General features: G+C 48.5%; 3 protein-coding genes across 5 annotated transcripts in view; all 3 read right to left on the bottom strand.

Annotated features, from left to right (window-relative positions):
* Positions 1-25: 25 nt before the first annotated feature.
* On the bottom strand, positions 26-6,731 carry MIF4GD (MIF4G domain containing). Its single transcript, XM_035342744.1, has 6 exons — positions 6,577-6,731; positions 4,436-4,571; positions 3,555-3,664; positions 3,084-3,239; positions 2,274-2,366; positions 26-1,030 (listed from the first exon to the last, which is right to left on the bottom strand). Exons 2-6 carry the CDS (start codon positions 4,515-4,517, stop codon positions 803-805), a joined length of 669 nt encoding a protein of 222 aa, XP_035198635.1. The 5' UTR covers positions 4,518-4,571; positions 6,577-6,731; the 3' UTR covers positions 26-802.
* An 860-nt stretch (positions 6,732-7,591) lies between these two features.
* SLC25A19 (solute carrier family 25 member 19) lies at positions 7,592-16,962 on the bottom strand. Of its 3 annotated transcripts, XR_004755258.1 has the most exons (7): positions 16,742-16,961; positions 16,105-16,260; positions 15,141-15,311; positions 13,981-14,164; positions 12,679-12,809; positions 10,876-11,465; positions 9,953-9,964 (listed from the first exon to the last, which is right to left on the bottom strand). XR_004755258.1 is itself a non-coding variant. In XM_035342741.1 (6 exons), exons 1-6 carry the CDS (start codon positions 16,865-16,867, stop codon positions 11,265-11,267), a joined length of 969 nt encoding a protein of 322 aa, XP_035198632.1. In that variant the 5' UTR covers positions 16,868-16,961; the 3' UTR covers positions 7,592-11,264. The 3 variants fall into 3 exon arrangements, 2 of the variants coding, with proteins under 2 accessions (XP_035198632.1, XP_035198633.1); XM_035342741.1 differs by having other exon boundaries at positions 7,592-11,465; XM_035342742.1 differs by lacking the exons at positions 9,953-9,964; positions 10,876-11,465 and adding an exon at positions 11,517-12,543 and having other exon boundaries at positions 12,661-12,809; positions 16,742-16,962.
* Positions 16,963-18,278: 1,316 nt separating this feature from the next.
* The window catches only part of GRB2 (growth factor receptor bound protein 2), a 44,011-nt gene continuing 37,884 nt past the window's right edge, over positions 18,279-24,405 (bottom strand). The window contains exons 4-5 of the mRNA XM_035342279.1: positions 21,845-22,013; positions 18,279-20,565 (exon numbers count right to left, since the gene is read on the bottom strand). Of these exons, the coding sequence (XP_035198170.1) occupies positions 20,380-20,565; positions 21,845-22,013 (355 nt within the window). The 3' untranslated portion in view covers positions 18,279-20,379. The remainder of the gene's footprint in view (positions 20,566-21,844; positions 22,014-24,405) is intronic.

Below are 24,405 nucleotides of genomic sequence, written 5' to 3'. Positions count from 1 at the left end.
CAGAGAGAAAGCAGGGCACCTGTTAGTGGAAAACTTTTATTAGAAAAAAAAACACATTTATTTAAACTATTTTGGTTTCTTTCTTCCTCTCCCATTCTTATTCTCATAAGAAACATACTGTATTTGAAACTCACTAGATTTTGAAAAAACAGTCACTGTATAAAATTTATAAAACCTGTTTCTAGCTACATGTGCTCAGCGACCTGTCCTGCTGCAGGCTGCCCCGTGGCAGGTCTTGGTGGCCAGTGACCAGTGGTGAAGGCTGTGCTGCATGCAGGTGCTGCCAGCGTGCTGGAAGGAGGGAAACGTAGCACTTGGATGAGCTGCTTGTGAGGCATCCGACCACAGAATTTTCTGTAACTTGTCCCAGACAACCAGATACAACCTGTTCTGAGACCGTGAGCTGTGAAAGATTTCCCCTCTGCCTCCTTCAGCTCTGCTGGCTCTTGGGTGAACCAAAATGCTCTCAGCCTGTGCTTTCCTTAACGCTTGTATAAAATGCTGGTTTGAGCTAGAAGCCTTCCTTGCCTTTTGCTGGCAGCAGCGCGTCGTTAAACAAAGTGAGTGGAAGAACTTGCTGGGTTAAATGCGCCCTACCCCTTCCCACCTCTAAACATCCAAAGTCAGGCTAGCACCAGTTGCAGACTGATACTGATAGTTATGTGCCCAGAGGCTCTAGCCAGTATAAATCCTATTTACAGGAAGTGCTAGAAAAACATTAACATGAGAAGAAATTCAAACTTGGTGTGAAGCTTGCTGGTGAAAGTGCTGGGGACATCTCTCCCCCTCTGCTGTAGAGGGGTTAATCTGTCACTTCGCTGTAATAGTATTTCTGGGCAGCGTCCGTCATCTTCCAGTCGGCGGCCCGAAACTCAATGATCTCCAGCAGCAGGAGCTGGGACAGGGAGCTGAGCCCTTCCTGCAGAAGGAAGCCATCTCGGAGGAGGGAGAAGAGCTCATCCATCCGCTGTGAGTTCATCTTCTCCAGCTGTTCGCCAATGCGATGGAGCTGCAGGACCAAGCAGTCCACCTTCAGAAGGGAGAAAAGAGAGCTGAGTACAGAGGTAGTGGGAGTTTGGCGTATCTCTGTGGAGGTTCCCATCAGTCACTCGTAGACCAACTCATGCTGTTCCTTTTGCTCTGAATTTCCAAGAAATGACAGTTCTGCTTCCCACAAGTTGCTGTGACCCAGGAGGCCGGAGGGGCTGCATGTCTGCCCTGGCAATAGTGCTGGAAAAGCACATTGTGAACTCCCCTGCCTCACAAACAAAATTAGGAGAAAAATGCACCAGCAACATGTAGAAAAATGTTAATTTCCTGCAAGATGTCCACAAGGACTGAAAGGAGACCATTAGTCCACAAGTAGAGGCTGGAGTAAGGTGCCTTCAAGAACAGAGGGAAGAATGCTCCAAAACTAGACAGTCGAGATTTGCAGGAAATGGGCACTAACTGGGTCTTTAGAGAAGAGGGAAAAGTCAGTGGGCCACAGGGGTGGGAGGGTTGTGCTAAGGTAAGGTGGAGGAAAAAAAAAAAAAAAGCTGAAGTGCCCATCCAAGGGTCCATAGACTCAACAGCCACCCAGGGTGACTCAGTTATGTCCTGTGCGGGTTGCTGCACCCTCCTGTGCCGACCAGATGCGTGCAGACCTCCAGCAGAGCCTTCTTCAGCCTGCTGGGATCTGGCACAGCACCAGCTCCGAAGGCCCACAGATGAGCAGCAGCTACACAGAGCATGGCACAGCGTGCCACTGGGCCCTGCAGGACACAGACAGCTGCTCTGCACAGGTACAGCCTCCGCAGCTATCTGCCACCACCTCCTGTGCCTGCAGTGCCTCAGCAGGTCAGACTGACAGCTGCTTTTCCAGATGTTCAGCTACAAAAGCAGTTGTTTCTATGAAAACGGGAGTCATTGTCTGCATTTTTCTCCCATGACGACAGGAGGTGAACCTGCGTAATGCAGGACAGCCCTTACCTCGAGGAACAGCTGGACTGCTGGGTCTCTCCCATCATTTGGGCAATGGGAAAAAAGCCATGCAAAGGGAGGACATGCAGCCTGGGCAAGGGAGTCAGAGCCAGTACCATCCTGCTTCCTTCTGGGCTGCAAATCCTCTTGTCCAGCAGGTCTCCTTTCAGCACATACAGGGGAGGGAGGCTCCTGCCTGGCCTTAAAGCTCTCCCCTGCAGCAGCCCTCCCTGCATCCCTCCCGGGCTGTGCTTTCTGCTGGTCCTTAGCTGGACAATAAGCACACGAGCACTTCTCTTCCCTGCACTCACCTCTTCCTCCTTCCGTAGGCTGTCAGGCTGTGCCAGTCGGAACAGACAGTCATAAACAGGGTTCACCAGAGCCATCATGGGCATGTTGTTCACCTGGAAAGACATAGGACCTACTGTCAGCTTGGTGGCAGGAAGGGAAGAGGCTGCAGCTATTTTAAAGAATTCTCCCCCTGCTGCTTTTCAAAGAAGGGAGCAGAATTCAGTCGTGCTGCCAAATGCAGCATCGGTGGGATTTACGTAGCTGACCAGACATTTGAGTCTCCAGGAGCCAGAGAAACTGAACAAACGATGTGAAAACATCTATTTTTAAATGTAAGCAGGTAGTCATGGGAAATGCACTTGTCGTAACAGCATTTTTCTTGCCTGCAGGAATTGCATCATTTTTAGACGTACACCAAGCAGGCATCCAAGTGCACACACTGCAGCAAAGGCTTGCAGACAAACTCCGTCAATACGTGGGCTAGAAATGATTTGAGCACCCACGTGACTAAACGAAATGCAGTTCCCCTTGGACCGAACGGCAACTACTTCGATCTAGGACATTCAGGAGCAGTCAAATCAGGGGATTTCAAACACCGGGTACAAAACAAGGAAGCTCAGGCTTCGTGACTATTCCCAGAGCTGGCTCTGCATCTTCAAGGCTGTTTGCCTGCCTGGGAGGATCCTTACGCTGAGAACTGGCTCTGGCCCCTGCTCTGCTGAGCCTTAGGACACTGTGCAACACATGTCCAACACCCCTGCCCCGGACCCCCGGGCTCTTCTGGCACCCTTAGGCAGCAGCAGCCGGGTGCTCCTGCTCCAGCTCCTTACCCTCAGGTAGTCGAAGATGTTGCAGATGAAGGTGACGTAGCAGATCCACGCCTGTAGCGACCGGGTGCGCAGATCCTCTCTGTCCTTGTACTCCTGCTGCAGCCGGTTCAGCAGGCTCCTCCGGAAGACGCTCTGGCCCACTTGTTTGCTCTCTGCCTGTCACCCCACAAAAGCAGGATGGAGGGATGAAATTGGGACGTGAGAAGGGCGGGGGGGTGCTGGTACTTGGGTGATGCAGGACCATCCGGATACCTTCCTGCGATGCCCAGGGAGGCACGGAAGCTGCAACTAACTGCCTGCACTCGCCAGCTGAACAGCTGGATCCTGCCACTGCAGGGGGCAAGCGGAAGAAGAGAAAAGCTGGCTGAAGGGTCAGAGTGCAGGGCTGGAAAGAAGCCCTTCTTGCCCCCTTCTAGCGATAATGAGCACGGGTTAACGACGTTTCGCTGTCTGGATACAAGGATCTCCTACCTGGATGATGGTGTAGCAGATGCGCCCTGCCTCCTTGCTGAACACACAGTCTTTGAGGGACTGGTCCACTATAATATTGGCCACTTTGTCCAGGTCCACACTGCTGGGGTCTGCAGAGGGGAGAAACGCTGTCAGGACCCGGTCCATTTTGTGCCCTGCTTGCTCTGGGGTGCCTAGGAAGCAACCAGGGTTGGCCTAGTACTAGCTGGGGTCTAGCACAACCACATTATATGGTGGAAAAACTCATGCTCACTCCCACTGCCCCTTTTGCACACCAGCTGCTTTGGAGATACCATCTCCAATGGTCCTCCCTGGCTGGAGACACAGCCAACAAGATGGGAAAGCGATGGAGAAAAGCACGATAATAAGGAGAAGCAAGAACTTGATCTGAATCTGAAATCCCAGCACTGCTTTGAAGTTGGGTTAGCAGGAGCCAGACATGCAGGCTCCCCCTGGGCTTTGACCAGAGATGTGAGCGGGAGACCCCAGGGGCCGGGAGGAGCAGGAACTGGGTACAGGGAGAGGAGTGAGAGGCCAGAGCTGGGGAGAGATGCTGGGTGAAAGCAGGAGAGGAAGGTACCCGAAATCTGAGAAAGCCACAGTGATGAGCACAGTTCCCTGAGAACCAGGAGCTGGATTTGAAGAGCTGCACCAAAAAGCAGCAGGGTGGTGGCGGCGCTGGTGGAGGGGGCAAGAAGAAGCAGGGAGCAAACAGCTTCTCAGAAAAGCTTCGCCTACGGGACCCAGTCCCAGACAAACAGCATTTACAGAACAGCTTTTCTGCACTTAGCAACTGATGTTAGCAGAAGGTGTCCAAGCACCCAGCCTCTTCGGCTAGCCAAGCTGAGTGTGGCAGAGGAGCTAGAGGAAAGCCTGCTGACCTTTGAGTGCTGTTTTCAGCAGCTTCTGAGTCTCGGTGTCAAATGACTGTATTTTATACTCTTCTCTGCCTGTTTCCCCCATGTCCGGCTTCCTCCAACGGCAGAATCAGGGGAACAGATGTGCTAGTGGCAGCCCCTGGGAAAAGAGCAAACAGGGTTTAGTTGGCCTAGATGTTCACCTAGGCATTCTGCAAATCCCAGCTAGTGTTGGAGCCCAGGCTTTTACCCTGACAGCCCCCCAGCTCCTGAGAAAAATCCTCTGTTATAAGGGCATCCAGCTCCAGCCCTAAATCTGAGCAAAGCCTCACTCCCACATCTTTTTAAGCCTTGCTTCCTAACAGCCTTTGACAACAAACTTCTGGGCTTCATCTTCAGAGCATTTACGTGTTTCTGATGTGAGAAATGCATTTCAGCCTATTGATCTGCAGGTTCAAACTGGACGGTGCACCAAGGCAACCCCCAGATACAACAACTACCTCCCTTCATTAGGCTTCCTTGTGGCCATACTGTGGGGAAGCAGATGCAGGAGCGCACCGTGCAGCCACTCCCTTCTGCCTTTGAAACAGCAATTCATCTCATTTCATCTCATCTCAAAGCCTGGGAAGACTCAGACCAGCACCTAAGCATCCAACCCACCCTATCCAGTGCGAGCCAAACCTCTCTCCTGCACGAGAGCCAGACTCCCTCAACTCCCAGCAAAACACAGCAAGCTCTTCATCCAAATCCCACAACAGCTCCCATCTCATCCCTCTGCAGTAAAGCACAGCTCACTGCGCACAAACGGCACTGCTGAACGCTCTCTAGATTAAATATCTTCTGCTTTGCGATGCAGCAAAGATGGCAAGAGGGTACAGGCAGCACAGAGAGGAAGGGCTTCCTTTGACACACACACAAGACAAGCTGCAGGGTGCAAAATGCCAGGCTGCCAGACCTACAGTGCAATCAGGGAGAAGGCAATCCGCCAAATGAGTTTTGCCAGCTCGTCGAAATTCCGCGGACGTTAGTCACCCTTCTGTGCAAGCAGGTTCCTACCCCGATTAAAGCTGAAGAGCCCATTGTCCTTTAGAGGCACAGAAACGGGTCGCAAACAGCCCGACCCCTACTTGCCACAAAGCCCTGGCACAGCACGTAATAACCCAGAGCAGACAGAGGAGCTCGCTGGCGGGGGAGAGGCCCAGCTCTGCCCTCCTCGCCTGCCTCTTGGGGAGGCCCAGGACAGACCCTGCCCCATGGCGGCTGACAACAAACCTCTCAGAGCCCAAACTCTCACCTGCGTAGTGTCACCTGCGCCCAAACCGCACGGTGGTTTCCTCCCCGGAGGGATTTCCAAGCAGCCAAGCACTCCCAATGCAGTGCCTGGTTGGCAAGCACCTTCCCACCCACCCTCTCCTCTGCACGCTGCCGGCTCTCTCCCTCTGTACTTGCACTCACACCGCTCTGTGCTGCAGCCCGAGCTCACCAGTAGCACCGGCAGCACTGCGTGGAGAGAACCTGGTGAGAGCTCAGCTCAGCTCAGCTCGCCGCGAAGCGCCCGAGCCCGTCTGGCAGCGTCTGTGCCGCCACCGCCCAGCGCCTCTCCGGGAGCATCCTTCCCCAGGGCTCCCCGGGGATGGGCACTGCTGCTTTGTACTGCTGGGCCAAATAACCCTGCTCGGAGCAAACACGGCGTGAGTGTAAAACCAGCCAGGCCCTGTCCGCGCTAGAGGTCCTGCTGCCGGCACCGCCTGCCTGGTGGCAGCAGGTGACAGCGGGCACAGCATTTCCCAGGGGTAAACGCTTGCTGAAAGCAGTCCCCATGAGAGGAGCTGTCCCAGTGCCAGCTGGGGAAGGACCTGGTTGGGTTTGGCTTCCCCACTCCACTGGGAATCAGCCCCTTACGTGGCAGCACCCTACCCTAGGGGGTTATCCCCGTCAGGAAGGGCTGAATGTGCTCCAAATATCACTCAGAAGGGGAGAAGAGCAGTGAGGCTCCTCAGCCATCACCGACCACGCATCCCCAGCCACCCGGGACCCCCGTCCCACCTCCTCCTGCCCCCCTGAGCCCCCCACCTCGCCTCTGCCCCGCTAGGGGCAGCCGAAGGGTCCCGGGGACGGAGGGTCCCGGGGCAGGACAGGGGGGAACCGGCCGCAGCCCCACCGACCTTGCTGGGCCGCCCCCGCTCCGTCTTTCGGCCGCTGGGACGCAGGGACATGGCCGGAGCGTCCCGGGCCCCGCAGCCCCGGCTCGGCCCGAGTTTCCTCTTAGGTCATTTCCTCGCCCGAGCCGGGGGAGGGCAGAGCCGGGCCGGGCCGAGCCGGGAGAGCAGCGGCAGCCGCCGCAGCGCCACCGCCTGCAAGCGCCGGGCCACGGCGGCCGGCGGGGCTGCCCCCGGGAAACCCCCCGGGAACCCTCCTGGGACATCCCCGGCACATCCCCCGGACCCCCCCGGCCCCGGCCGGGTGACCCCCGGCATCTCCCCCCCGTCCCCCGGCAGTGTCCGAGGGCAGCGCCTACCTCTGCCCCTGCGGCTCCAGGTGGAAATCGCGTTGCTTTTCCCTCCAGGCCCGGGTGAGCTACAGAAGGAGAGGTTCTGAGCAGCCACGGGTCTGCCTTCTGCTGAATTTGTGTGTGCATATATAAAAATAGTAGGAAAAAAATCATGGAAGGGACGTGTTAAAGCAGCTCGCTGAGCGGAGTGTAATGCACTTCATGTTTTTTTCTCCAAGCTCCCACAGAGGAAGATCCCTCTGGGGGTGAAGCTTTAGCAGCGTTTAGCCAGCAGCAGAGCAGCCGGGCTGCTGGGAATGGAGACCAGCCTCAGGAAATGCAGAATGAGCAATCTGGCAACATTTTCTGCAGCGCTGGGTGGCCTGGCTAGATACAAAGTCTGAACTCATCCCCCCGTGGATTTGTGGCTCGGGACAAACAGCGTGGCTCTGACAGGCCGTGGGATGGGGCTGCACAGAGCCCTTGAGCTCTCAACAGCATCACCTGTGTCTCAGGGGGAAGGGACGGCTCTGCCTGCTTGTGATGACCACCCAGGAACCAGCGAAGGAAGGGAAATCCAGACGGCTCCTGCTGCTCCGCACTCCTTATCTTTCCCTTCCAGGCAGGAGGGCCACAGCGATCCTGCGGGGTCCGCTAGGAGGAAAGGAATGAAAAACCGCAGCCAGACATGAGCATAACAAAATATTTAATGTTGTCTTTCTAAAGGTAGCCACACACTTTGTGCACTTTGTGCTCAGATGCTTTCAGACTACAGCAGCTGCGAAAGATCCACCCGGACAACACAGCAAAAGGCCGCCGAGAATTACAGGTCTGCACCACAATAGAAACTTAAACCCAAATTACAAACAGTCCATTCCAGGACCGACTGTAAAACATTCATCTCATTTTATAAATGATGCTACGCAGCTCCGCATGAGCGTCCTGAGAACACGACTGTCCGAGGACCTCAAAGAGCCGCTCAGTGCTAGAGGAAGCAGTGCATTCATCACGGAGTTTGTGCGTAAAGGTCCTGACCGAGGCAGGCTAAGAGCTGCGGTGGATCCCACAGCCACCGCGTGACTTGTGTCTAACGTTTACCTGCCAAAGTGCTTTTGGACATTCTGATGAGAAAAGGCACTAGAAGGAAACAAATTGCTGAGCGGCTTGAGAGGGGAATTTCAGGCAACGCAGGTCCCCACTGACAGCATTGCCTCAGTGAGCCCCCAGCCATGCCAGCAGCTGAGCTCTGGCACGGCCTCACAGCCCGTCACCCGCTGTGTGGATTCGCTTCAAGTGGGCTGATCCAGTGTGCAGTTTCTAAGAAAAATTCTGTTCCAGCATGTGGAAGAACAAGGGGACTACAGCTCTCTCCTGTCTCCTGCCCCTCTAATTCTAGGGAATTTAGATTCAAGTGGCGTGAGCGGGTTTAGCTGGAGCAGCAGCAGCAGCAAGACCTGTCCCCTAGCTCTTTGCATGAAACCAGTCTCACCCCTAAGAGGAAGCCATGTTCCTGGCAGTCCTTTCCCCAGCAGCCAAGTGCACGTCAGAAATTTCGCAGGGACAGATGCTGCTGACCAAAGGCAAGAGACAAAGTGACTGAGATGCAGCTTCTCATGTTCTATCGTTAGGGTCGTCACCTCCTTCTGCTCCCCTCACTAAAAGAGCAGCTGCCTTTACGCGCCTATACCATTCATGCCCAGCAGCCCAAAGGGATTTATAAACCAGGCTGTGTGCCAAGGCCCTCTGCCCGTGGAGTGCCTCTTCTGGAGTCCACACCAGACTCATACAACTTCAACTTCGACTTTGCCATCTGTTGGAGGCAAGCTCATTTAATGCAGGGTGGAGAAAAAATTACCCCAGAGAGGAGCTGCTCTGTACTCTCCATTGCTGCCTTCTCTGTGGAGCAATGAGGTTGCACGCACCCTAAAGCTGTTTGCCTGCGCCACCTCGCAGCACACTCTGGGGACATCACCCCAACAGCACAGTTTTGTGCTCTTTATTCTTTGACCCCTGTGAGAAACAAAGAAAATCATCCTCTGTTCCCGAGCTTCCATTTCCCACCGCTGAGTTCCTAACCAGCTTCCCTCTATTGTGTGCAGATGAACAGCAGCTCCTTCACATAAAATGGAAAACAAGAGTCCTGTGATGTTAAACAGGATGGATGGCTCCACGTTTCCTACAGGGGTATGGAGGTCTAGGTCAGCATGGAAAAACTTCTGCTGTAGCCAGTCCTACCCCTGCTAACCATGACAGCATTCCTCTCTACCCGCAGCCAAAAGGCAGTAACAATCCCAACCTGTTCGTGCCTGTTTTGAAATGAGTTATTTCTCCGCCTCAGAAGGACATCAGGAGGCTAAGTTCTGCACTGGTTACGATGCATTCCAAGTCATTACAGGCTATGATGTCTTCCAAGAACAATGGATAAACAGTAAACAAAGGCAGAACGTTTCTAAGAAAGTTTTGGGGAGCTCTCAGAAGAACCTAGGTAACAGAAAAATGGAATCGAGGCACTTTGACAAAACTTTGCTTAAAGGAGAAAAGCGAGGAACATTGAGAAAAACTGCCCCCTTTTTCAGTGCATGCATCTAACACTCTGAGAGGTTCACATATCAGACTCCTACCTGACACTGCTCAGTCAATCCAATTTTATATAGTTCTCAAAGTCATCTGCAGTGAAACAGCCACTGTGCACTCAAAGATCTCAAACCACAGCAGACACAAAGTTATTTTGCTTATTTGCCCTGGGCTTGCAAGGAATCTCGCTGGATATCTCACCCACGAGTGAAACAGCTGCTCTTTAAAAACAGCCTCTCACAATAGTTCAGGATAAGTGAGTAACACTGATACGCAATCCAAATTGCCAGCAGAAGTTGCGTCAACAGAATGGAATTGGTCACGTTGGAATTTGGCCAGACCATTTGGGATTAACACCCTGAATATTGAAAGAAAGCCACAGAGAACTGCATCAAGAGAAGAACCATCAAACCATCCTCAAAATAACTGCAGCACTCTGCCCTTTTTACCGTTCACCAGATGACTAACATGCTTTTGTATCACACTGGCTCTTCCTCGGAGGCCTGCCTTCCATACACTGGTCCAGCTACGCCCTGCTCAGCTTGAAAAAAAAACAGAATAAAAGAGGAGGAAGAAAGTCATTTTCCTCTCTTCCCTTTTACATAATTCAGAGTGTTTTTTTTAAAAAACCATCTGTAAAATCTCTGAAACTCAAAGAAAAACACTTCTCCAGCTATAATAACGTCCTTTTCTCGTTAAACACCAGTCGAACAATTCCAATTTGATGTTCGGTTCTGTCACTTCAGCTATTCCCGTCAAAACATTTCCATTTGCTAGCACCACTGTAGGACTGAGGTTCAGAAATGTTTTGAGACCAATACAGAGATACTGTCTAGAAACATTCACAGGTGGTATTTTTTAAAACAGACTTCAGTACTTTCCACAGGACTTTCCTTCAGCATTCCAATGTAGATTAAATATTTCTAAAACTCTACACAGCATTTGTTTACTCACTCACAGGGAAGCAAAGCGCCCTGTAGTAAGACTTGGGCTTGTGCGTTGAAACCCCATAAAGCGGGGCTCTTCAGGGTCTACTTGGAAAAAGCGTGACCAAAACAATGCAAAACCTTAAGAGATGCATGGCAAGACACACAGGAAGAGAAATTGGCACTTAAGATGCAGTCAAGCTCACCAGAGTGAGTTGAAGTCAGCAGGATCCACTAAGATCCTGTGTTTAAAGTGGCTGAGAACGTCCAGCCAGTGAGTGGCAATCAAGAAAAAAAATCGCAGCAAAGAAAAGGAAAACCAAGGGTCTGTGCACACTTAAGAGGATTTAGCTGACTTCACAACAGTGGTACAGAGCTACCTGTGCAACACAGAGAAAAGAATACGCTGCCAACAGCAGACCATAAGCAAGGAAATAAAGCTGGGCAGATTTAGTGCTAAGAAGTGGCATTACGTCAGTTAAGCAGCAGCAGCTAGCCAGGATCCCTGTCTGTGATCAGAGACCCCTCCTGTGCAAGCACAGGAATTCACCCACTCTCCTGGGTGTCTTGCAGAGCCCAGGCTCTGCTAAGTTGGATGCTTGGTTCTTCCCCTCACTAAATGTGCGCTGATATTAGAGGAGACAGAACAAAGACGTGCTCTGTTTAACAGCTTCCAGCAGAGCATTTCAGTGTCGTCAGCAGAACTGTAGTCACCTTCTCTTCCTGCTTGGTCCCAGGATGTCGTTTCCTCCAGGCTGGTGGAACTCTGGGAGCTCTGACATTTCCGACATGATAAAGACAGAGCAAAGCCTTCGGTTTCCCTCCTCCAGGAGTACACCAGGTAGGCAAACACATGCCCCTTTCAGCTTTCCTTCCTCTTGGTGCTGTCAGTGTTCTTCAGGGCACACAACAGGCTGCAGAACAGCTCATAGGAAAAGAAGACGAGGCCAGTAGAGACAGCAGCCTTAAGCAAGCTGGGCGAAAGGCCCTTAAAAAATCCACCCAGGCCCTCCTCTCGCATGACCTGCCTTAGGCAGTCCAGCAGACCCCTGTACATCCGCACCTGGGAAAGAATGGTGAAAAGGTTAGAGGAGAAGAAATCCAAGAGAGCCTACCTGGGAGAGAACACAGAGAGCCCCAGACTGTACAACAGAAACAGAACACGCATCCCAGAAATGCTTTTCTGGCTATTGTTATAACCAAGTTTCAGAGAGTCAGGTTGTTCATGCTGCTAGAGAGAAAGGACGTATTTTGCATCAGCATTGGCTTGAGCAGATCATTCTAACTGAATGCCCGTAAAATCTTTATGCCACAACAGCATGTATTATTTATGGCAGGAGTTTGTAAAGCAATTATTTCAGATTGCGCTGCTATTGTTTGCCATCTCCTTCACTCTCTAAGGAGAGGTAACTTTTCAGTTTTCTGACACAAAGAAAGCACAGCTCCAGCACTCAGATGTCTGTAAATCAGCTGTCTGTATGTCATCACGTCACACCATGAGGTTTAACAAGGTGACACATCAGTGCTAAGAACAAGTTCTGTACCTCACTGGAAGAAAAGAAGCATCCAATGCAATGGGTTAAGGTTTCAAATTCTTATCCCAAAGTTTCCTGAGGTACCGATTTACTTCTCAGATCCACAGAATTTGAAAGAAAAAAAAAAAAAAAAGAAAATTTATAGTCTTCAGGGAAAAAAGGAGATAGCTCCTTGAAATATCTGTATATGCCCTAAAGTGTATTTCCAGGTGCTGCAGATGGTGCTTAAGAACACCAGAAGCATTTAATTTACTTTGACTTTCAGGAAGTTCTGGTACATAAGACATATGCTGAACACTTGGTGCCCGTTCTTTGCATCAAAACAATAATTGCCAAAAAGGATACTGGCAGGCGACCCCAGCATAAGGCCAGTGGAATCCCCTGCCAGTCATTCGCTCCTGAATCACAAATACCAGGCAACAAGTGGAAGAATAAAAGAAATCAACCCCCCTTTGTCTGACTAACTAATCCCCAGCTCCAAGACAGCCTGCCTGATGAAGACAGATGAGAAGGCAAGGCACAGGTATGCTGGACGATACCATAAAATAAATGTGTTCACGCAGCTATTCCCATTATTAAACAAGAACAATTAGCTCCCAGAAGTTTCTCAGAAGTTGCCGACCAGTACATGAACACAACAGGTACCACGGGTGAATCACCACTGCATTCTAGTGATGACTGGCTCATTGTCTTGATGTGAATCCACCCTCACGAAAACCGGGCAAGTCCAACATTTCTCACCTGTCCGAAGGCTGCTCGGGCACGCTCAAAGCCCCCCACTTGCAGTCGTTTTTTGATCAGGTCAAGAGGGTAAGTGAGGGTTTTGCTGATGATTCCAGCACAGCTGCCACAAACGAGGTTTTTAACATTGCCTGCGAAGCAGAAAGGGGAGAAGATAGAGGGAGAAAAGAGGATTAGCGGGAAGTTCAGATTAAAAAGTCATGAGAGGTAAATTAAAATAACCTTCCACAAGAAGGAAGGCCAGGAAGACCCTTTAAAATCACACCATCTCTTCTGTATATGAGGGCCTCCGAACCTCAAGCACTGTTTTCTGCATCACACTCACAATGTCCACTGGAGCCAGAGCATAACAGCTTGTCTTGATTCATTGCACTGAGTTATGATTTTTACCTGCCAAGTGGCAATGCACAAGAGAAAGAGTCACCAGAGACCCTGTCACTACCAGACAGAAAAGTTTTCATGGCTCCCAGAAAAAGGAAGGTTTCCCACTGGAAACCTTGCACTTCTGACTGCTCACTCCTATCCAGGATAAGTCAATATAAGTAACAAGTTGACACTGCCTGATTTCACAAAGTCTTGTGAGAAATTAATTTTACGTTTTTAGTCTTTTTCCTGACATACGTGAGGTCACAGCACAAAACCACCATAAATATCAGCCATCTAAAAGTCAATATGCAGACTCGATATTGAAAAGTCAAGTTTCCCCAGCTGAAGAAATTCTGTTGAGGAACCCAAACACATTTACGCAGCATCCACTCTCTCTCTGGGAGGCAATAGCCTCCAGAACTGCCAAGGTGACAGGTTGCATCACGATGAGGCTCTTTTATAATGGAGCTAGAAATCAACATAAGAATATCAAATCAAATAGTTTTCAATTAGACTAAATGAATCCTCTGCTCTAACAGCTGTAGGCAGATTTGCTGAGGAAATCTCAGAGTCCTGTTAGTACAGCGCTATTGAAATTGAGAGAACGATTATGCCAGCATGGTCTTGCCACAGTATGAGTAATGTGATACAGCTCAAGAAGGAACACCCTCTGGCCTGTGACACTTCAGTTTCCCATCTAACCATGCTTCCATCACGGTCATTCCATAAAATGAGTTATTTGTAAACTTCACTCTATTTACTTGTGCAGTATACGTGCAGGGGCAAGAATAAAAGATGGGAAATTGAGATGCTTTTCAGAGGTTGCATTGAAAAAGGACAGATAGGACAGAAAATGGAGCTTATGACAGTCTCCCAAACTAGTATTCACCCTCTCTTTCTCTCCAGATCACAGAATTCACTGTCCCCAGTGCCTACCTCCTTCCTTCCCTTCTGCTGGAATCATCCATTCAGAAAGTTGTTTCAGGGTGTTGTAGAAGGAGAACTGGAGGCCAGCATATGGGAAGATAGCAATGATTGTGGGGGTCAAACCTCTATAGAATGTCCGAGGCCCTTCTGTCTGGTACATGGTCACCACCGCATGGCGAAGGTTGTGATAGACCTAGACAATAAAGAAGATGCTGACTCGCCAGTGAAACAGGCTTAAAAACATCAAACCAGAAGGTCAGGATATTTTCTGGTAAAGAGGATAAGAATTTCCCGCTGCCCAAAATACAACTGACTGGTTTTCAGCACAGAGCGACGAACAAAGTGATTCTGCACATCTTCAAACAGTATTCTTAGCTGAGCCCTTGTGGCTCTTTTAAGAAAGCTAACAATTTAAACCTACGTCTGAGCCACAAGGGACTAATTGAATGACTGGATCGTTAGCTCTGCGCTGAAAGGCCTGGGCTGACATCGCATCCCACATCCAAGCTGTGCTTCTGAGGGCAAGAAATAAGGCACAGACCTGAGCTGTGGACTGAGACCACTTGCATCACTGCCATAGTTACTTAATTCTCTTATTAACAGCTCTGCTTGGTCCTGCAACAGAGTTAATATAATACACATTGTGATGCTACTGCAGGCTAAGACAAAAAACAGAAACGGCTGTGATACAAACTCACACGTGTCTTGTTATTACAGACCTAATTAGCATGGAGACCAGTTCTTGCATAAGAAAGGATAAGAAACACAGGTGAAAGGTTTCAAGTTTCACCCCCACCAGGATCTAAACATGACTCTGTGTAAGTGGAAAATTTGAAACACACAACGTACAACAGGCTAGGGAGTGTATTCTGTAACTGGCCAACAGCCAAAATGAAAATCGAATTATCCTGATAAGGACAGTTTCTCCTTTCTGGATCACCTGTCAGGAGTCAAACAAAAACAGGCCCAGCAAAACATAATTAAGAAAGCTAATGTCAACAGCACAGAGGATATCTTGGCAACAACACAAACATTGCCCAACAACAGCACCTGCTCCTTTATGCTAACCCACAGACCGTTACGTACCTTTCAAACTTCCCGTATCCATACAAATGAAAAATTGCTACTGCAACAGATGCTAATTCCAAACACTGAATTCTGAACCATACCTTTGGCTCACCCTGAGCAGCAAAGCGGGTGCGTAGCGTGTCAACGGGCTGAACTGCAACAGTGGCCGTGCAAGCAGCCAGTCCACCGCAGATGAAGTGCACAGAGGAATCGCGGGCATTGTATGAGGTGACGTTGTGCACCAGTTTGGTCAAGCTTTCAAATGCCATGAACTTTTAGAAACAAACACACACAGGTCAAGGAGTCAGTTCCTATCACTGACACAGATCTCCTCCTCTTCTTTCATCTCACCAAGAGCTCCACCCACAGCTTGTAACCACCTCCTCTCTCTGCCCTTCAAAAGTCCTCCAATTTGCAACCTGTTGGAGCACGTGCTCAAAGAATGCCTTGTGAAAATCACTGAGCAGCCTTAAGAATGCTTGTGGTATTCTAATCTCTGACACTTCTGATGCACCTGGCATTTAGAACTCATTTCAATGCTTTACATATGCCCAAAAGTATTTGCTGTGTTACAGATATGGTGCCCAATACTACTTGAACCACTGATCACAAAATGTATCGCTAATACTTAAAGTATAACAATGCTGTGCAAAATACTGTCAATTCAGCCTCATTGACTGTGTTGCCCTGAAAGCTTGCTAAGAAAATGTGAACCAGAGCAAAAAACTACACAGGCTTGGAACATAAAGAGCTAAATCAAGTGTCAGGAGCAAACAGCCTTGTCCGTGACACCAGACAGAATGAACTGAGTTTACTCTTGCTGTGCTCAAGGCTGGCCGAGCAGCATTAAGCTCTGTTCAGCAAGTTCAGGAAAATTAATTTAGGAATTAGACACCAACATTATCCAACTACGCATCTCTGTGACTAGAGCTGCCTTGAATCAGTCCAAGGTAAACCTGGACCTTTACCTTTCTGCATCCGTCCATGCAGGCACTCTGAAGAAGAGCAAAGCAGAGTCCTACAGAGAGAGGTACACTGGGCCTGGCTGATGCGCGGTCACCTTACCTGAACAGCTCCGTAGCCAACTGAAAGGAACTGGGCAGGAACGTGGCCCTTCCAGAAGGCTCCCAACCCCTCCTCCTGGAAGATGCGCTGTACAGCTTGCAAGATGCCATGGTACTTAGCCCCTGGGGTTCTGGAGGAGAGCTGCTCAATCTGAAGCTGGAGGAAAACAGAAAAAAAACATTTCAATTCCACATCACGTTTCAATGATGTTCAAGCGTCCTGTTCAGGAACTCACAATCCTAAGAGCCAACCAATGCTAAGCGAAGACACTCTGCCTTCCTCAGACCTGCATCTAGACCTGGCTGGGATGCTAGTTACGTAGGTCTCTAAACAGTAAAAGCATACAAACAACGCAAAGGCCATCAGTAGGGCTGACAGTGAAAATTAAACTAGATGATCGAGATCATTTAGAAAAAGAGAACAAAGTAAGAAAACACGTGGTCCCATCGAGACGTGCAAGTCACCTAAATAACCGGTAGGAGCAAGACAGCCCTGCCACCCGGCCTGCCCCGTGTCTGACAGGCGAAGGGCGATGCGCAGGATTAGCGCTGTGTGCAGGCGCCAGCCATTCACCCAGCACCACCCCAGCCCTGCCTCACGAGGGCTCCTTGCCCTCCCCCGTCCCCGAGCCGAGTACCTGGAAGCGGATCTTGATGACATCCAAGGGACTGACCAGGACGCGGGTGACGAAGCCGGAGGCTGATCCGGCTGCGGCCGCTTCCACCGTGGAGACGCACTTGGCTTCGGGGTCGTAGCCCACCATGCCTGCCCGGGGAGCCCCCTCGGCACGCTTCCCCAAGCCCTCACCCGCAGCCCCCCGCCCCAAAACCTCCCCTCACCCCCCGGGCTCTGCAGCCTCCCCTCACCCCCAATCCCCCCCCTCAGCCTCCCCTCACCCCCCGGGCCCGCTCGGTGCCGGCCGGCTCCCGCCGCGGGCCCCACCCGCCGCCTCAGCCGCCCGCCGGGCGCCGCTCCGCGCCTGCGCGCCGCGGGGCACGCTGGGAGTTGTAGTCCCGCAGCCCCGCTCACCTCCCGGGGGACCTGGGCCCTGCCGCCCCCTCCCACTGTATTGGGGTCATGAAAGGAAGGCGGTGGGGGGCTGACGGGGGTCGAGCAGCGCCCCGGGGGTGCTGGGGAGGAGGGGTAATGAGGGGAACAGCAGGTCTGAACAGAGCCCCTAAGTGGAAAGTAGCTGTTCCTTAACCATAACCTACCAACACCACCACAACAGGCACCTTGCCTCTCTTTATAAAAAGCACAAAAAAAGCTTTGCTAAATTTTTCAAGGTACAAATTAACACACTTCTGAGCATGTCCTGCTACACAGTATTGTAAAAAGAAGTGTCCAAACCTTCAAGCCATACTGTGAATAATTTCTATACTGACTCCACTGGCACAAATGAAAACTAGTAAGGGGAATACGCTAGCAGTTCTGATTCACTCCTTGACTACTATCTGTATTTGATCATAACTAAGGGCAACCACTAAAAGCCTGTTATGTCAGTGGGCCTCTTCCTATTGTACGGTAAAACCCACTACAAAAGGCAGAGGCATTATCTGCCTGTAAAAGAAGGCTGGCGAGAGCAGCTTCTGAAAAGCAACCTGCAGAGCTGCCCACACCCCTCATTAGCACAACTCATCGCTTCTATTTCTTTAGGTAACAAGAGAAAATTGAAAATGATCTGTAAGTCACTGACCATGCAGAGCCAAAGCTTCTCTGACAGTCTGAACTGGAGCTGCTGTTGTTACACAACTCAGATGCTCATCTTTCCCTCTGTCCTTTAGCAAGACGCTCCAGAAATAACCGGCCTATCGCTCTCCATTACTGGCTCCTTATTGCATTAGAGTCAGCACCACAGGGCTGCTCGGGTGGTTACGAAAAGAGCTGAGAAAAAAAAAAAAAAAAAAAACAGAGGAAGAAAGGCTCAAGTGCTCCCCTCCCTCTCCACTAATAGATAACGTTTGCCATTCTGACAGCGATTGTTCCTCTCCCCCCTTCGCTATTCACACCAGCATGTGCGGTTAAGCGTCACGGTTCTCAGTTGACAGATTGAAAGAGCAACACGACTCTGGCTAAGCATGCTGAGATCTAACCGCGATGCCACAGAGGCTGAGCACTTCTAAATTAGCTCCATCAGCTATATTTTGGTCAGCTGAAATAACAGACAGATGCTCAAGTGAAGAATTCAATGTATATTTATTATTCACAGTTAATTACTATCTACCAAATGCTGCTGCAGAGTTAAAGGATTAAGTACATAGGCCTTTTTTATTTAAACACTGATTTTTTTTTAATATATATACACACACAAGACATATGTCTGCAAGGCTGCATGATATACACCAATTCCAAAATAAGGAAACAATCAAATGGTCCAGGTGTAGAATGCCATAGATTCCTTTTCCAATCACTTTACAAAGAAGGAAGAAAGTGAGTGACAGCTAGCAAGGAGAGGGGGAGAAAGTAATACTCTACAGGATAGCTCTCTCTTTCATCTGCTGGAAAATTAAAGTGTAAGGCAGAGTCCATCTCAGGAATAAAACTTGTAACATTTAGTACAAAAAAAGGCACCCTCCAACAAAATATTGCCCGTGCTTATGCTGGGCAGGAGGAGATCTCCACTGCAGTTTTTGGATTCGTTGGTGAGGTGAAGGGATACAGCCAAGCGGCCACCAAAAGGAAAAATAACACAGCTGAAGATTGGCACAGAGAGCAATGTGGTTTGATAGCTTTTCTTTCCAGCCAATTTAACGTCACACTGCTCTGGTGGAAGAGCAAATGGCCACAATAAATGGCATTACGGTAAGGGGTGGGGATTACAGTCATCACACAGCCTGCTGTGAATGGGGAGCGAGGTGGAGGGAAATCTACTTTAACAGTAACACTGACCTGAGGAGGGAGGAGAAACTGGAGAACAGTGATGCCAACCCCACTTTTCATGAGCAACACGACTGCAAATACTCCCTATCCAGGCAAAAGAGACAGGCTGATTACATGCATCACGTAGAAACATTCACTAATAGCATAAAATGGTTTCAAGCACTATTTCTTGAGGTTTTTCTGCATTATAAAGTTTTCCATCAAAGGAATGTACATTTTATAAGGACATCTCAGGACTACTCTTTCTCAGATTCCCCCCCCTTAACCCTCCCTCCCCAAAATATTCTTCCTCATTTTCCCTGGACATACCTTCCCGGTTTCTCTTATATCTTTTGAGGCTCCTGGTTGCAGCTCCCCACCACTGAGCAGCCTAAGCTGCCACTGAATTCCTTGATTTTCCCGCCCCCTTGGAATAAGGAAAGTCAAACAGTAAGACAAATCTTAAGATTAAAGCTCCATCTCTGGTTGTAGATTTTTCTCAAATGTCCGTTGATAAAGCCACCCTCCTCTACACCCCTCGCCCCGAAGTATTTATTTACACATAGGCAGAAAAAAAAAACCCTCTGAAAAGCTCTGGACTGTCCTTTTAACTTAAAAAATAATCAAAAAGAAAATAAGGGAAAGGCACTATGGAAAAAATTACAGAATGTGCTCAACCGTACACCTTTAAGAAAAAACAAAAAAAGCTGTCAGCACAGCATTAACAGACTTCAGTTGTAGGTTGGAGTTTCTGAAAGCAGCTCTGTGACTCAAAAGGAAAAACAAAACAAAAAGCCACATAACTCTTCTCCCTTCCCCTGCTTGGAAGCTGCTGAGCTTCAGAAGAAAGTGCCAAAGGAGAAGAGACAATAAAAATTAGAGCAACACCTCATCATCTTTCCCAGGCAAGAAGAGCTGAATGTTGAAGGCAAAAGCAGACTGATGATTTTTGTTTTTTTTAAAGGCAGGACTGTGGATTTGGTTCTTCTCTCATGTCCCTTCATGTCAAATGAAGACCGTTTGCAGAGAGAGAAAATACCAGCAGAGTTTCTCCCTTTTCCTTTAACTGCACGGCTAGGACTTTATATGGCATTAAAACTTCATGCACTGATGGACAGAGGAGGAGGGGGAAACAAGAAGAGTGAATGAAAGGGGGTAACCCAGGAGCAGCTGAGGAAATTTGTTATTTTCTTTTTTTTTCTCTTTTTTTTTCCTAAGATAAGTTTTGGTGTGTAAGTTGAACTCTTCCCCCCCCACCCCACCCCTGAAGTTCCGTACTGTGAAGGAGGATCACCTCACGGTGAAAGGTGACTCAGGTTTTATCGCCGTGTGATTTTAGGTCACTGGCTGCAGTTAGGCTCTGTATGTGTATTTACTGTTTCTCTCGTTTCTTTAAATAATCTCTAATATTTATCTCTAGATGTTCCGATTCACTGGGGTCACATAGTTGCGTGGAAACATGCCCGTCTGTCCGTGGCAGGCTCCCTTCCACCAGTTGGGGTCAGAATTGTCAAGGACTTGGATAAAGTCTCCGCGGCGGAAACCCAGCTCTCCTTCCTCTTGGGGATCAAAATCAAACAGGGCCTGAACGTACGTTGGTTGCTGAAAGGGGAAAGAAAAAGATATGCAAAATGAGAATCATCTACAGCACTCGAGACACCTGCACCCTCAGGCAGGATTTTAACTTGCACAGAGTTTAACAGTGACCATTTGGGCTGTTTCACTTTCCTGAAAGCCAGCCTCCATCACCTGTAACAGGATAAAATGTCTCCCATGTCTCCTATGTCCTAGTATTTATTTCCCCGTGTTCACTACTTACTGTAAATCTGTACTGTACTACAATGGTCTTTTTACTTATTTGTCCTGTTTACAGCAACCAACAACGTGAATATCAATAAACTACGTAACCACTGAAATACACAAAGCTCCCCCTCAAAGCTGGACATGGGCATTTTACACATTTTCCTCAAACCTCTCCAATATCAGGAAGTTTTGCGACAAAGCATTGCGTTTGGTCAGCAAATGTCTCCATTGTTATGGAAAAGCTAGAGGTTAAGTCTAACAAGGTATCTTCATGCTTGTCTTTCTCAGCCAGCTGTTTTTTCATCCTCTGTTCAACCCCGACCCAACTGTGCAGAGCTGTATGTTAATTCAGATGAACTCTGGCAAAGGCTGCCCAGAGCACCAAGAAGTGTGAGGTTCTGGCCCCTTCAAGCTAGAACTAGAATGCTGCAGTGAGAGGCAAATGGATTTATCCAGGATTGACAAAAGATCCAGTTATATCCAACATCACATTTGGACTGCCCTGGGAAATGGAACAAAAAGAGCTGCATACACACAAGCTGCTCTACTGACACGTAGCAGGAGGTTTTGGTTCCTCTTTATGCTGGATAGATTCAAACCAGCAGGTTAGAGATGTTCCACATGCCACCACCTGTAGCCACCTCTTCAAGAAAGATCAGTACCAAAATTCCACTGGCTACCAAGGGGTAGTTGTGGCTGTGAACCAGTACAAATAGAACTGTCCTTCCTTACTGTGTCCTAAACCAGCAGTAAGCCCGTTCTTAATTCACAGGAATCAGATGACCTGACTTCAACAGTAACCACAAACATTAACACAAGCCGAGTGTCCGAGCAGCCACAACAACACTTTGCCAAGACTGAAGGGGAGACTAGGAGTTAGCAGGTAGGCTTTGCACAAACATCCAGCTAATTTTCCAGTGTAATTCTGGCAACAAGATCCAAAAATAGACTTCAACAGAAGAAAAAGTTGAAGTCTGCTTTTCTCCATTCCTATTCATTTACTCAGAGACGTAATCCCACTTCAGACTGTGTTTGCAATAGCCTAAAAAAATACGCTCTATGAGGACACTTGTCTTACCTGTGGCACCTGTTCAATGTCCCGTAGAAATATTTGCTGGTTCCTGGAGACAGATGTGGATCTGTGATAATCTACCAGCTCGTTCAAAGAATTGAACTTCACCACCCAGAGGAAATACTTGCCAGCCCCATCTCTAAGCACCTTGAAGTGCTGCACATCGTTTCCAAACCTGGGAAGGAGGGAAGAACACAGAAAAGCACATTATTAGCCACTGAGCGTTCTTCTGGGATCATGAGCATGAAGAGTTGGGTACAAAAAGGTTGTCCAGGTCACAGTAAAAACTGTTGGTGGCACTGGTAATACAAACACCAATTCATTGTAAAGATGTTTGAAAACCATTCGTCAGTTGCATCTTACAGAAATCAGTGATCACAGAATTCAAATACTTAAATTAAAAAAAAAAAATAATCCTGCAAGTTTCAGATGCACTCTTCTTATAGCAGGTCTTCAGTTTAAAGCCACCTTTTCCAACCACTCTGAAGTTGCAGAAGTTTGAGGCCTTCTGGTGTCACAACACTCCTTCTCCAACAGCACGTGCAGTTATTTCAGCTTTCCTACACTGCATTACCACACAGCTGCCATCCAGCACGTGTGCTTTTTGATGCTTGTATGCAGTCGTCTGAGCTACTGAAGACAGCGCATGGGATACCTAGTACACGCTCCATGGACTTTGAGATACAAGCACAAGGTCACGTTAAAGAAGCTGCACCACAGCACCCTCCAAATCTTGTATTTGGGAATCTGGAGTGGAAGTTGAGCACGTGCTTCAGTTTAGTTCTTCAGACACGGTAATTTCACAATTGACTCAAAGCCATTTCAAGCTCATGCTACTCTTGCTAAGGTGCTGCACTTCTCACAGCCTCAGCCCTTCCCTCACACAGTACCACTGTGCACGTGTGATAACACAGTACACAAGCACCAGTCCCATCGAAGGTAAGCTGCTGGGAAAAGAACTGCCATGAGGAGGGTAGGATCATCTCTTTTGGCAGCTCGTCTGGACTTATGCAAAAGGACTTCTTGCACAACAAACAGATTTCTCCACTCTTCAAAAAAAAAAAAAAACAGCAGAAAAAACCCTTACAAGGTGATGCTCACAAGTAGTGCAGCAACTTCAGTTCTATTTAACAACTTTTTGACAAATGATGACATTCCATTGAAGCTTCTTCTCCAAGAATTTTATCCTAAATAAAAAGTAACTGCAAAGAGGGTCAGTCAGGATTTTCCAGATGACCAGCACACCAGAATTTTTTCTTTAGCCTAAAACACTGAAAACAGGAGGCAAGAATTCCCCACTTGGCATGAAGAGCTTCTGTACCGTGGCTAAAGTGTAGGTGCTATCTTAGTGACAACACTAACACAAAACAATTCACGGGTACTGCCTCTGCTCCCCTTCCTCAACCTGAGAGCTTCTCACCACTTCAAACGCTGCAGATCACCATTCAGGGAAGGAAAAAAGCTTTTTGAAATAAAACAGGAAAAAAAAGCAACTGCGGTATTACCACCAGGTGGCAACACTAAGCAGGCAGGCAGAGCTACGCTGTTACAACCTTAGGTTTCATAAAGGAATGCGATGTCTGGAATGAAGCTTCCATTCGTATCCAGTATTCCAGCTCAGATTATTGTATCCAACAAAATATAAACAACTCTAAAATCAGTCGCTTAATTCAGTTTGTTGGCATGACTTGGTGCTGCTGTGCAAGATGACAAACATTTGGTTACAGACCAAAGACAACTAGAAAAAATGATCTAAAACAGATCACTGATAGGCACAGAAAATACAGCAAATTTGGAATCCTGCATGAATGATCCAAATCTATCGTTAAGATAGATTGAAAATCTTATTCATTTCTGGTACACAAGGGGAAAAAAATAAAGAAAGGCAAAATCAGCTGCTGAGGACAGAATTCCCCTTTCCTTATGTTCAATTACATCCCATACCCTTTCAGATTTCTAATACCTCTATTTTATAGACTTCAGAAGTGTGAAATACTTAGACATGGCCCACATTATACTGTGCTACCTATCAGGAAGTCCTGCTGGTTAAGAGCCAGTACTTATAGAAAGGTTGCTCAAGGATGTGAACTGTTCCTCCTTAACGTTCCTCCTCTTTTTTTTTTGTTACTAGAGAGATTCTCTATGAAAGTGTAATGCACCGTTGAGAGATGGAAGAGGCCTCTCCTTTCATAGCACCATGTCCCATGAATATCCCCCAAGTATGAGCCAAGCAGCCACAAAAAACGTTTGGAAGCGTACTGCACAAAGACGGAAGATGGAATAAAAACTTGTGCTTTGGAAGAGGAATGAAAGAGAATGGAGGAGAACACGTACACACTGGGCACTCTGTAGCTGTAAGGAGAAATGAGATCCACAAATTAACAAATGGTGCCTGAAACTACACAAGTCAGACAGCAACGTGCCACCAGGTCAGCCTTGCAGGCTGATTACAAAACAGAGCCTATATGAATTTCGTCTTTAATATGAACAAAAATTCATATCACTGGAAGAACAGGCATGCTATAAGGCATCTGGAAAATTATTCTTGCTCATCAGCGCCAGCAATC

The sequence above is a fragment of the Oxyura jamaicensis genome, chromosome 18 (assembly GCF_011077185.1).
Source record: "Oxyura jamaicensis isolate SHBP4307 breed ruddy duck chromosome 18, BPBGC_Ojam_1.0, whole genome shotgun sequence".
In the NCBI taxonomy this organism is placed as follows: Eukaryota; Metazoa; Chordata; class Aves; order Anseriformes; family Anatidae; genus Oxyura; species Oxyura jamaicensis.
This window is presented reverse-complemented; position numbering and strand designations above follow the sequence as displayed.

Coding starts and splice junctions, on each gene's coding strand:
- MIF4GD (XM_035342744.1), bottom strand. CDS start 4,517: ATGGGGGAAACAGGCAGAGAAGAGTATAAAATACAGTCATTTGACACC. Junction 3,665..4,435: donor GCTGAAAACAGCACTCAAAG/GTCAGCAGGCTT, acceptor TCCCCTCTGCAG/ACCCCAGCAGTGTGGACCTG. Junction 3,240..3,554: donor TCTGCTACACCATCATCCAG/GTAGGAGATCCT, acceptor GTGGGGTGACAG/GCAGAGAGCAAACAAGTGGG.
- SLC25A19 (XM_035342741.1), bottom strand. CDS start 16,867: ATGGTGGGCTACGACCCCGAAGCCAAGTGCGTCTCCACGGTGGAAGCG. Junction 16,261..16,741: donor TCATCAAGATCCGCTTCCAG/GTACTCGGCTCG, acceptor GTTTTCCTCCAG/CTTCAGATTGAGCAGCTCTC. Junction 11,466..12,678: donor CCCGAGCAGCCTTCGGACAG/GTGAGAAATGTT, acceptor ATTCTTTCCCAG/GTGCGGATGTACAGGGGTCT.